This window comes from Strigops habroptila, chromosome 4 (genome assembly GCF_004027225.2).
Source record: "Strigops habroptila isolate Jane chromosome 4, bStrHab1.2.pri, whole genome shotgun sequence".
NCBI lineage: Eukaryota > Metazoa > Chordata > Aves > Psittaciformes > Psittacidae > Strigops > Strigops habroptila.
The window spans coordinates 30,257,810-30,271,467 of record NC_046358.1 but is presented as its reverse complement, the minus strand read 5'-3'; the positions used below and the strand labels follow the sequence as shown (position 1 = coordinate 30,271,467).

The 13,658-nt window shown below is 38.4% G+C and overlaps 1 protein-coding gene across 6 annotated transcripts in view; it reads right to left on the bottom strand.

Annotated features, from left to right (window-relative positions):
• Window positions 1-200: 200 nt before the first annotated feature.
• The window catches only part of PTPN21 (protein tyrosine phosphatase non-receptor type 21), a 48,478-nt gene continuing 35,020 nt past the window's right edge, over window positions 201-13,658 (bottom strand). For all 6 annotated transcript variants that reach the window (XM_030481835.1, XM_030481837.1, XM_030481836.1 and 3 more), the window contains 5 exons: window positions 10,149-10,370; window positions 8,831-8,959; window positions 8,288-8,522; window positions 7,574-7,734; window positions 201-6,744 (listed from right to left, as the gene is read on the bottom strand). In XM_030481835.1, coding sequence (XP_030337695.1) covers window positions 6,616-6,744; window positions 7,574-7,734; window positions 8,288-8,522; window positions 8,831-8,959; window positions 10,149-10,370 — 876 coding nt within the window. In that variant the 3' untranslated portion in view covers window positions 201-6,615. The remainder of the gene's footprint in view (window positions 6,745-7,573; window positions 7,735-8,287; window positions 8,523-8,830; window positions 8,960-10,148; window positions 10,371-13,658) is intronic.

The window sequence follows — 13,658 nt, the reverse complement described above, 5'->3', positions numbered from 1 at the left end:
CCTGCCACAAAGATGAGAGCTATCAGCATTCAACAGTACAAGTTTTATATTTGTACTGAGATACAGGACAGTACTTGCAGAGCTTTAGTAGAGGGATACAGCACCTTTGTGAACAGAAGGTAAAGTCCCAACCTAGGACTACACATGAAAACTAAGTTCTCTGACTTTTCCTTTTAATAACGGAACAAGAAAAACTCATACTCGCTTCAAATATTTATTTCCATGGCAAAAATAGACTATAATATATTCATTTCACATATATTACATTCAGTAATACAAGCTTTTCTGTCTATGAAACATAATTTGTACATTGTTTTACAAACCAATTTCAGTCTTACAAGAATTAAAGCTTTTTGATTATACATTTTTACAGTATTGGTGGCAAGACAGCAAAAATAGACATGTTAACTGCTAGCTTAGTACTAGAAAATAATACTTCATGTTTGCTACTGTTTAAACAAAATCCCATTTAAATCCTTGCATACTGGCTCAAGTGAAAATGGAAGAAAATGGAGCCAGATCCTGCATTCCTCTGACATTAAGGACTCAATCCTACAAAACTGCTGAAAGGACTTTGAACATCCATTTGCTTTAACTGGATGAAGAGATTTCAGCAGTGTGCAGGAGTGCACATACTTACTGCTCTGCCAGGTCAAGCCTCTACAATTTCCATCCAAGTCCCCCCAGATCAGCCATAAAGAGGACAGATACATTGGGCATTTCAAAGCATCTTTGTAAAGAGCACATGCAGCTTGTCTGTCAGAATTATCCAGGATTACCAAGGTGACAGACTGGAGGGTTTTTACATGTTTTTTTCTCCATCAAGTTTCCTTGCAAAGTCTTTGAAGTATTTTTAAAAAGTCTCCTAATTCTACCTAAATATTTTCAAGTGGGAAAAACAGCATTTAAATTCCCTTTATAAAAGTTAGGCACCTTCTGAAACTGTGCTCATACAATTAATAATTTGGTACCTTTGATTGGCACATTTCTGAACCAAAAAAATGTTACGGTACCTATAGCCTTGCTCTCTAACTTGCCACAGGCTGGACCTGTTGTAAATTCTATTCAGTAGATTCTTTGCATTTGATTTCTATCTTCATTCCCTAATTAGAGATGAAGAATAGACTTCTAAAGAACAAATACACTGTAGGTTATTCTTCACCACTGAACACAGCATCATGTGGAAAATAGCAAAGAATAGAATCACAGGCCATTTAGCAACTGTCTTTTGAAATGCTCATTGAAGTTAACAAAACCTTTTTTTTTTCAGCCCCTGTAGACCTTAAAATAACATGTGCCAACAGAATGCACCAAGTTAGCTGGTCCCCAACAGGATCTCACTAGGAATTTTTTATTTATTTTAAATATTTTAACAAATATGTTTGCAACAAGTGTTAGAAGTTTGAGATTTTTTTCCCTTACCTTAGCACAGTATTATATCATTTTAATATCACTGTATTGCAAATGCTGTACTACAACATACCTTCTAAGCACATGTTACATTCCTCATTTCAAGGGCTTGATTTGCAGCCCAGCCTTAGCTTGGTTCAATTCATACCTACTGTAAACACCTGGCTGCATTCAGAAAGTATTTAGACTTTGAAATCATCTAACCTGCATCCATTAGAAATTATCACTGCAAAGTTGCTTGCATGCCTATTCCTCCTCATTTTGCATGTGTAAAACCAGAGACCATGGTTTGAAAATATGACCTTTAATAAGTAAACAGAAACTGAGCTGACGGATTGCATTAAATCCATTTGGAAACAAGGATGTGTAAAAATAACGGAACCTCTGCAAAAAATATTTGGAGTTTTTTTTAAAAAAAAAAAAATCTTATTTTAAAAAGCCAGTAAAAGTAACACCTACGACTACGTATTAATTTACCCTACCATGCCAAGAAAAACATACCATATGAATCAAAAGTTCCTAGCAGCTCTACTGAGGATACAAAACATTCCAAATCCTCCTCCAAATGCCTTCAGCCATTCCTCAAATCCTCACTTTCTGCTTCCAACATTTTGTACTTTCACAAGAGAATTTGTATCGAACTCCGTCAGCTGCCTTTCCTTTGAATACTGTAGCTTCATGTACGCACATTCCTGCTGCATTCTTTTGGTTAATTCTTGTAATCTGTATTTAAATTTAAAGCAGACATGTGAGTATTCATGCTTTAAGGGCTCAAGCTTTCCTTGGCAATAAGTCCTTTTTAATTCCTACAACATCAAGAAGAACTGCAGGAATTTTGCATCTTGCAGGACTGGACTATGGATTGCATGACTTTGCAGTATTGAAAAACAACCAAACCCTAAAGCACAGCATTCTTAGCAATTGAAGCATTGGGTTTTTTAAGTTAATAATTTGAACTAACTATTGAAATATAGTAATAAGTTCACTATTTTTAAGTCCAGGGTTTTAGTAACATTACTGATATTAAAACTGAGGTCTTACTCCACAGCTAGCTTGTATGATAAACCACCCTGCGGTTCCCAAGTTTGGTCCAGAGGCCATTGAAATCTATGAGTCACTCAACTTCAGCTGCTCCAACAAGAAAAATGTAGCAGCAGCCTCAGGTAGTCTTACTCACGAAATTTAAGAAGCTTTTTTCGGAGAAAGTTGCTCCAAATGTCATCCACTTCAACAAAAGGTACACAGGATCACAAGATGAGCCAAAAATACATTTCTCAAAATGTCAAGAATGTTTTCCATTATAGTACACATTAATTTTACTTTTATTTCTTATTACTTCATTTTACTTTTTTTCTAAATGTTAATGATAACTTAGAGCAGCTTTAACTCTGCCTTGCTCACCTCTTTGAATTAGATGTATTTCTAGATATAAACCATAAACCTGCACTTGTAGTTTTTACTGTTTGCGTGTGCAAAAGGTACCCCCAGGACAGGAATACTGAGGCATAAAACTTTTTCTGCTCTTCACGGGGGACAGCAGAAAAAGGAGAGAACTACTGTGCACACTGCAGAAAAGCTATGCAAAGCTCCCCTGTGTACCATGGAGCTTCTCCCTCCCAGAACAGGGTGAGGAGTGATTTGCAGTCTACATCTAAGCCTGCTAAGTCAGTGACATCTTTGCAATGAACAGGGCTCTGATTCATGTTCTCGGGAAGAGCTGCTAGGCCAAGACCACAAAGATTCAGTAGCCAAAAAATCTCTCATCAGAGCAACCAAGAAAAGAATCAAATGTGCAGAAGCCCTTACTACAGTTTGTGGCTTCTTCTCCTGACTCTTCATAAGCTTTGATGCTAAGAAGCAATTTTCCACCTAGCCCACAAAAAACAGTCAAATCTGTCTCTTCACAGTATATAGCACCTTTATTTATCCCTGAGAGCTCTGACATCCCTAGAGATCAGCATCATCTTTGCAAGAACGTCTTCACACAACTTTTCTTACTAAAAAAAAGTCAGCTCAAATCTTGCATAACAATCTGGTTTCATCCCCACAGAAACAGAAGCACATTTGGCAAAATGAACATGCTTATAGTGGAATTTTATGCTTTTGACAAAATTTATCAAAACCCAGCTCATATTGTGACTGGATTTGGACACTGGATGTTCTTAAAATGTCCAACACTTCATGAAGCAATCAGCACAACTACATGTAAAAAAGCATCCTTTTTCAAGGCTCAGAACAAAGTGCTGAAAACTGTATTTTCTTTTAAAAGTTAAATGAAAATCTAAACAATAGGTTTAAAATTAATTTTGTTACAGGATGTTGATAAAGTTTATATTCATTTGGTATCTTAAGAGAAGCTGCCCATTTTCGGTACTCACTTGGAGCCACATGCTTACATACAAAAGCAATCTTGCTCTTTCAGTAGGAAAGCTCACATAAAGACAAGCCTGTTAAGATCAAGTCTGTTAATGCAAACACAGACTGCTGACAGACAGAAGTGAAGGCTGAAGTGGACGAGGTAGCAGTGTTATGCTTAAAAAATACAAATCAAGACTGTGACTAGCAGATTAAAGAGAAACTGCCTCTAAATGTGAACACAGCTTCTTTCATCAAAACAGAAAAGAAAGCCTAAAGACATGCATTTCCTCACCCATCTCAGATAATCCCATGAGTTTAGGATTAAATCACTTGTTTTAACTGCTGCTTTTAATGTCTCACAGTTTATGTTCTGTCCCAGTAACTGCTGAACCGCTAAAAATTATTGCTTGAAGTTGTGGTTGGGTATAATTTCATTAAAAGCTGCATGTATCACGTTATGAAGATCACAGTCCAAAGTTTAGCAGTGGAAATGGTACAATCTACATTTTAGAGCACACCTTCCTATTCAAAAATATTTCTGAAGATATAAGTGAACTGTGGCAAAAACTAGAGAGGTTTTTAAAACACAGCATGATACAAACAGCTAAGAATGCTTGTTTCTTTCAATACTTCTGTTAACACAGAGATGTTAGATTGGTTTGTTTTCAAGCTTTATATAGAAAAGAATGTCTTCAGTAACTGGTTTCCTCTGAACTTCCAGTTTTACATTTGGCAGTTTATAGGCATTTTATAGTTATAGAAAGAACATATTTTTCCCCTCATCTGAAATATTCTATCTTACTTTTACTAAGAGTAGAACAATTCAGACTGCCTGAAAGCAGACCAAATGCACTAGATTAACCAGAATAACAGTATACTTTAATATACTCTATATAGAATGACCTATTAGCACAATGTCATTTGGACCATGTGTTTTCCTTTGTGGAAGCAGCTTATTACAGAGGAAATTGAGGCAACTTATTCACAATTCTTAATTAATGTTTTGTGAGACAATTATTATTTTGAAGGGGTTTTAATTATTCATAATAGTTTACAAACCCTTGTTATAGCTCAGAAAAAACAAGTAATTTCACCAATAATAAAAATTACTTTCAGTCTCATTTCATTTTGCTAAGCAGGTATCAAGGGACCTGGACACTTAAACATGCCTGCAGACTGGTCTACCATAGGGTTGCTTTGAAAATAAAACAGATATCTACAAACTAATAGTTCATTTTTGAACAGGGATTTTCAACTCAGCATCTCGAAACAGTTAAGAAGGCAGGTAAAAATCACACTATCCCCATTTGAAAACCACAGACAGAGGATTATTTAGGGATACCATTATTAAACCAGACCCACGGGACAAAACGGAAACCACCAGAGATACAATTCTCTTTAGGTCCATGCCACAGCCACTGACTCAGCCACCTACACAGCTACTAAAATACCCACATCTCCAGTCTTACCTCTAAGAGCTCTTACATTCTGCAGGTGTTCTCAAATGGCTTCTATGGATATTTTTCATTGCAACACTGCACAGCATTAGCAAAATCTGTTCTAGTACTGACAAAATAACCTGGAGGATTCTACAGAAACTTCCAGTGCTTTAAAGGCTTTCTTGACTGAGAACACCATAACCATTTTTACTGGTCACCTTTGCACTGTGTAAACCAACAATCATTGCTGCCATGCCTCCTCCATTATGTTTCATATGATCATTTCCACTTCACCACTATGCACCTTCTTACTCCAATTTTGGTTCTCTCACTTCATCAACTTAAAAGGCTCTTCCTAAAATTACAGGTTAGTAATGGTATATTACCGTAAGAAATAATGCATGATTATAGTATCTATGTTCAACTACATAAATAACAGAGAAAAAAAGTGCTTAAAACATTTGCATCCACTTTGATTTCAGCCAGTAAAATCAAACTGTCCTCTAAATATATGAATAATACTGAATATGTACTTTCTCTCATCCACTTATTTCCAACAACCTTGTAGATAATTAGAATATTTTCCCCCTGCTTGTTGCAGGTAAACTTGCCTCCGCTCAAATGGAAGTTATCAACAGTTAACATCATTTTTCATTTGTCAGTTCTATTACATGGCACCACAAGTATCTACCAATAGCTTCCCCTAATACTTTCTTCCTGATTTTTTAAAAGTTAGTTCAAACATTGTCAGTCTTCGCTGAAAATATTATGCTGTTTAAAAAGTTTTGGGTTGTGGTGTTTTGAGGGTTTTTTTTTTAATTAAAAAAGGCTGAATATAAAAATAACTGCCCTTAAAGCAACCACTTGAAATATCTAAGGCTTCTAATTTTGCTGAGTAAAGCAGAGGAAACCAAAAGTTCATTTGAAAAAATACAGTTGTATTGTTCTGAATATCTGAAAACAGAATGAAACTGCGTAAGACCTTGACATTCCCAAGTAGCAGGCTTCTCACCCCATGTGCACCTTCAGAGTTTAGCTTTCGCACAGTTAACAATTATGTTTTAAAACATAACGTTAGTAAAATTGTGCCATGTACTTCCATTCCATAATATACTTATTTTGACCAGAGTAACACCACTCTAAAGAATATATGCAAGTACTACAGAGCAGTACAAGTAAAATCATTCCCTAATATGACTGCAGCTGAACATGGGAAGAATTTAGTCCAGTGAAGATCCTGCTTTGCGGGACTGTTACAATGACTCACTTTTAAGAGTCACATACCAACCCTAAAAGGTAACTGTGTGATTCTTCATACGAAGAAAACACCAGTGAGAGCAGGTCTGACTGGACAACTGTAACGTTCTTTCTGTAAACTCTTGCAGTGTCCCTTAGGAAGTGGCAGTGACTATATAAGTCTAGAACTTTTGAGAAACTGAATGAGAACTCCATAGACGAAAGTGTACTGCGAAAGAGTCTGCACCATCATCATTCTCTGCTGCCTCAACATGTCCAGCACTCGTGGGATGTCCAGCATCTGGAGGAAGAGAACAAACCATTACAAGTGACTGGTGAGTAAGGAGACTGGCTTGCACTTTCTCAGCAGGAGGTTCAGAGCAGTACCAGTAATCTAAGGGCAGAATCAGCTTCTCTAATTTCAACAATTCAGTGCCCGTGCATGCATTACACCATGCCTACCTCCTCATCTATGAAATATGCATAATGTTAAACTTGCCTATGTCATGGGGTAGGGCTCTTCACAAATCTAACGGTTGCAAAAGCCTGTCACAGCGTTAGGGCAGGGATGCACAATAAAACAGTTTGTTGAGTCTCAGCTAGCATATTATATTATTAATAAACACTTTACAGCTGTTCACTTCTGCTAAAAGCTCACAGGACAAGGTTTTATTCTATTAAACTACTACTTTGTCCTCTGCTGAGACTGATACTGTGAATACACTACACCTAGGAACAAAATATTTAATAACAAGCACAGAGACTGGCTTCAAAACATGTTTTTGAATATTATCCATTAAAACTAAGGCATGAAGTAAAAGTGGTAAAGTCAGGGTGAAATCCTGGAATATACTTAGTAGCCTAGGGTATACCTTGTTCTATTCCGTGACTCAATATCTTATCAAGTCAAGAACCCAAATGATCATTCCAGTACCCAGTGTGTAAGTGGGCAACTCTAGAAGATTATTAGCTTCTGCTGAATTGCTCTTTCAACCATAGTTCTAAGGGCTCTTCCAAAGGCTGCATCTTGGGAAAGTTCAGATGAACAGCCATTAAACATTTCTTAGGTGGGCTATCTACTCTTCCACTACATAACATTATTTAAAGCATGAGAAAGAAAAAGAGATCACCTCATTGTGTTCCAAGCAAGCGATCATGATCTCTGACAGTATGACCACTCCTGTTCGTCCTACACCTGCACTGCAATGTACCAGTACAGGAGGATTAGAGTTTTTAGGATCCGCAGTGCTGTTCGTATGGCGCCGTACTGACTGTATCTCTTCCAAGTATGCTATGAAGTTCAGCAAGATGAGAATAAAAAAATTAGGAGATGAAGCCCCATAAACCATGCTATTACACTGTATGACCATTAGAAAAGTAGTAATTTAATAAATGACATCCCACAGAAAAATGACACCCTGTATAAATCACAAGTTATATGCCAAGCAAAGCAATATAGGTCTACAAAGATCATCTAACATTCCTAAGGCTTTCTTTGCCTTGTTCCCCTATTCCCCACCAAAGCTGGCTCATAGCCGTCTTGCTACTGCTGGAACATACTCAAATATGTAGTATGTGATGCAATTATGTTTTAATCTATATGAACTTTTAGTAAATTATATATTTGGCTTTACACAAAAACAGTCACTTTAACAAACTGGCAGGTATATTCCTGCTAAAAATATAATTCAGGATCTGTTGCTGGTGAGAAGAAACCTTTTCCAGCAGAATGCTTGGCATACTGATCAAAGCTAATTCACATACAGCAAAATATTTACAAAAATAAAAACAAACAAAAAAACCACCCCAACAACCCCAAACCAAAGCTATTAAATACAACTTACAGAGAAATCCCTTTAAATCCTCTGGACAGCCATGCTCTGGCCAGTCAGTATACTGCAGATGCCAAACTGTTCTTTCCTGTCCTGTGAGAAGATGTTTTATCTTCAAACCCGTAGTTGCATAGCAGCCTGAGTCAGTACGGAATCGTGTGGTAATCTTAAATCTTCCATATGTTACAGTGTTGTGTCTTGAACCAAGACGTGGCCAGTATCTGAAGCTTTTTTCTCGCCCACTTTCCTTAAAAGTAAAATAGTTGCTTAACAAGAAACATAACAACACTCATACAACTAATGCTCCTGTAAGAACTGTCTCTCTCTTCTATTACGTACTACTACAGTGTAACGGTTTCTCACTGAGTAAACCAACTTTCCCGCAGAAAGAGTTTGCAAATTCACAACTTTCTGTCAAGGACAGATGGCAAAGGGGTTACTAGGAATTTATCTTTGATTGGTCTTCCTGTTGGAGCAAAGATCCCCTTTCACTAACAGATCGTAACAAAAACACTGCAGACTTTCTGGGAGAAACCTGACTCAGTTTGTACTCACTTCCTCTGCTGTCACCATAGCTATGATAGCAATCCCTTGTTCCCAGATCATCTGCCAGAAATCCTGACATGTATTCTGCAAAGGGCCTTGTGTAGCAATGTAATCCCACTCTATGCCTCCAACAGAGATCTGCAAAAGAAAGACATTAGATTAGTAATTACTGAAAATCCCCTTCCCCAATTCTTAATTCATCCATTTCAAGATGCGCAAACTGAAAACCGACAGCAACACTGCAGAAGTAGGAGCCCATTGTGAGTTATATCTGCCACCCATTTTTTAGCTGCACCTTGTCACATTAGATGCAGAAGAGACGCAATGTTTAAAATTGCATAGGCATATAGCTAAATAAATGTATTTTACATCACAAGCATAATGTAAAAGTGAGTAAATAAAATACTATTTCTCTTTTGTGACTTTAAGGTAGTCTAGTGAATTGGAGTTTAGAGAAGCTTTCATACCCTCGTGGTGTAAATGCTATTACATGCACTAAAGAGTCAGAATTAGCTGATTCCTCAAAAAACATTACCTTGTTTGAGAAGGATCAGAAGAGTTACTCAATATTTGTGAATGAGTTGAAGTATAGAAACTATGGTATCATGTCAGTGGGATTAAAAAAAGACAGCAACATGACTTCAACTACTGCTTTGATGATCTCAAATCTTTTCAGAGAAAGCATGAAGTCAATTGTATTTGTAGTTGTGCTTCAAGTAGGTAAATGCATTGAAAAATGAACAAAATGCTTTGATCATTCTCGAGGTCACCTTGCAACTTCACTTTTAAAGAACTAAAGCTGGGGAAAGGAGGCAACTGAGGATAATGAAAAATCATTTTTCCCCCTGGCTCCATCTGTTCCTCTAACCATTCAAAAAAGCTTAAGCTGGGAGCTAGCTTACTGCCTATTGTGGATCTAGTCAGAGAACAGAAAAAGAAGAAATAATGATTGTTACTGCAGTTCAAAAATATCACAATCCTTGTAAAGGACTCCAGTTTGTTATAAAGCTATTTGCCTTCTTAACTCTGCAAAGAATGGACATGCCTTCTGCTAGCACCAATCCAGAGAGAGATTAGACAGAGAGAAAAGAGACAGAAGATCAATACAGAAGTGAAATGCAGAAGACCTCTCCAATAATTAACCCTCTGTTATCTAGGTAATGAGGAAAAACATGTTGCTCCTTTCCCCAAAGAAATCTCTGCAGAAGAAGGGAAAGAGAGAGATGGAGGGCTTTTCATTCATCTGACCAAAACAAAATTGATAGCCAAATTCATTTTTAATTACCACATGAACTGGAAAATACTTCTCCAACAGTATTTCTCTCACCTTGATATGAGATGCATTGATGTAACCCGTGTTATTTTCTTTGGTGGGGACTAGCTCTACTCTGGTATCATCGTAAGGAAGCACGTCCTGGAACCGGTTTCTTTCAGCATTTTCAGGAAGCCGAGCTATTGAGCACTCACCATCTGTAAGTCTTTTTTTCTGAATGCGCTCGTACTCAGTAAACACCATCCCCTGCTCTAACCGTTGTTCCAGAACTTTACACTGAAAGACAGACAGAGATAACCATATAAAGTCACATTCCAAGACAAGTCTATTTTAACAGAGAATTCATGAAGGATTAAACATATGTATTTTCCTCTCTTACTACTTTTTCAATGCTTTTCCAGCTATTAATGTTTTCACAAACATACCAGAATAAATTAGAAGCAAACCTAACCAGCAGGAATTTTCTTCAAGTGAAAACTGAGAAGCCTGTTACTTCATTAGGTCACAAAGTGTGGAGACCACCCCTGGAAGAAAGATTACTTCATAGTTTCTATAAAGACAACCCAGTTGGGCAAAAAATATTTGGCCAAACCAGATAGCTATGCTATACTACAAACTGCCTCAAACATCTTTGAACAAGAAACACTCATTAATCCTCCCGCTCAATATAGTATGTTAGATTACATCACTAGAAAAGGTCCCCTTTAAACTTGTAATCCAAAAAATATCGTCAACTTTGTCATCTGGATGGAGAAAAAATCTAAAAATATAAAATGAAACACTCGCGTCAGTCAATCAGCTGATAATTCACTACCAATATTCCACATTTTCTTAAGCTGAAGATAATAAACTTTGCATATAGTCGCAAAGTCTTCTTATAACCTCTTGCTGCAGCTGAGATATAAACTCCAGAATTTTTTTACTAGTATGATTCAATCTCATTTATTTAACAAGCTGCTCCCTCCCTTCCCCCCACCCACCCAATTTATTCTTTTGAAACCAAGTTCTTTCTAAATCATAAGACACGTCTGGAATTTCAGCATCTCTTTGCCAACAATAATTAGAGGAATAATATGTAAGATTTCAGCCAGAAAATTTCATCTATGTCACATGTCCCCAGCCTCTCACAGCAACTGCTCTGTGGTATCAGGTCAGAAAAGTGTCTTGTATCAAATAACTGTAATGCCAAATGTTGCACAGGAAGGTGTAAAACCTCAATCGTACACAATTTGCACATCAATACATCAACTGTACAAACTCCTTTATGATTTTTAGGTGAAATTCTCTCATTTAAACTGATAACAGCATGAAGCTGAGCAATGAAACAGGCAGTGAATCAAATTTAAAGTCATCTTCTAAAATATCTGCAGTCTGGACTTTGTGTCGCATGTCTACTTTGCATTGCCTCCTCTCAACTGTTTTAGGAATTACTCCCATTATGTTATTCCACCTTTGCTTTACTGCCTGAAGAGAAACTGTAGTGACATATCTTCTTCATAACTTGACTTTATGGATTCTTCTTTTACCTCAACACTTTGGGCAGAGCTAGCTGAATGATAATATGGCTGAATTCAATAAAGGTCAATCCAGAAAGAGCTGATGGCTGTAAGTAAGAAGTAACTAACTCAGGTGCTAAATGTAGAACCGTATCTCAATAACACAATGTTAATTTTTGCCCTTAGCATATTTAAGAAGTGTATATATAGTTCAAAAAGAATTTCAGCTGTGCTAAAATGGAACAGTCAAATCTTCCTCCCGTGGATCTCACTCCAAGCCTTCAAACTCCACGACTGAATTTCTACTGTGTGACTTGCAAATAATTTTCTTGGCCTGCTCCTTAAAACTGCAGCTGGCAAGAGCTGGCCTGTTCCTTCAGTTGGACTTGATGATCTTAAAGGTCTTTTCCAACCTAGCTGATTCTATGATCCAGGTTCTAATCTCTGCCCAGTGACTGACAACAAATTGAGCTAGAGGGGGTCTGCAGCTGAGGATGCTGAACCATGCTCAGAAGCAGATTCTAAAGAGACCACTGGTCTCAGAATATACAATAATCACTGCAGACCTTGGTGTATCTAGTTGCTCCCTGGTCAGATATGTGATGAAAGCACTGTTCTACATAGCCCCCCACAGGCTGTATATTGACTCAATTTCACTTTCCTGCACCTATTTAATGGTATATGAGGCAGGATGAAGCATATTTTCTGATCTTGTTTACCCTGGCACAAGCAGATGGAGTCCTATATTTCTAAAAGAATGATCCTCAAATTCATCAGAACCTGATGTCCTCTCAGTGATGTGAGATCTTTTACTGAACGGAAAATTTCTGCACATTACACAAGCTCCATCTATATTTTCAGGGATCCACCCAAGGAAAACAGATAAATACAGTTTGCACAAGCAGTACCCTGTGGATGCAATTTAACTACAAAATTTATTGTAAAAATGTTATTAATAACTAATCATAGAATCATAGAATCGTAAGGGTTGGAAAGGACCTTAAGATCATCTAGTTCCAACCCCCCTGCCATGGGCAGGGACACCTTGCCCTAAACCATGTGGCTCAAGGCTCTGTCCAACCTGGCCTTGAACACCGCCAGGGATGGAGCATCCACAACCTCCCTGGGCAACCCATTCCAGTGCTTCACCACCCTCACTGTAAAGAACTTCTTCCTTATATCTAATCTAAACTTCCTCTGTTTAAGTTTGAACCCATTACCCCTTGTCCTACCACTACAGTCCCTAAGGAAGAGTCCCTCCCCAGCATCCTTGTAGACCCCCTTCAGATACTGGAAGGCTGCTATGAGGTCACCACGCAGCCTTCTCTTCTCCAGGCTGAACAGCCCCAACTTTCTCAGCCTGTCTTCATATGGGAGGTGCTCCAGCCCTCTTATCATCCTCGTGGCCCTCCTCTGGACTCGCTCCAACAGCTCCATGTCCTTTTTATGTTGAGGACACCAGAACTGTACGCAGTACTCCAAGTGGGGTCTCACAAGAGCAGAGTAGAGGGGCAGGATCACCTCCTTCGACCTGCTGGCCACGCTTCTTTTGATGCAGCCCAGGATACGGTTGGCTTTCTGGGCTGCAAGCGCACACTGCCGGCTCATGTTAAGCTTCTCGTCAACCAACACCCCCAAGTCCTTTTCTGCAGGGCTGCTCTGAATCTCTTCTCTGCCCAGCCTGTAGCAGTGCCTGGGGTTGCCCCGACCCAGGTGTAGGACCTTGCACTTGCCTTGGTTAAACTTCATAAGGTTGGCATCGGCCCACCTCAGAAGCGTGTCAAGGTCCTTCTGGATGGCATCCCTTCCCTCCAGCGTATCAACCGAACCACACAGCTTGGTGTCGTCGGCAAACTTGCTGAGGGCGCACTCAATCCCACTGTCCATGTCACCGACAAAGATGTTGAACAGGACCGGTCCCAACACCGATCCCTGAGGGACACCACTCGTTACAGGTTTCCAACTGGACATCGAGCCATTTACCACAACTCTTTGCGTGCGGCCATCGAGCCAGTTTTTTATCCACCAAGTGGTCCATCTATCAAATTGATGTCTCTCCAATTTAGAG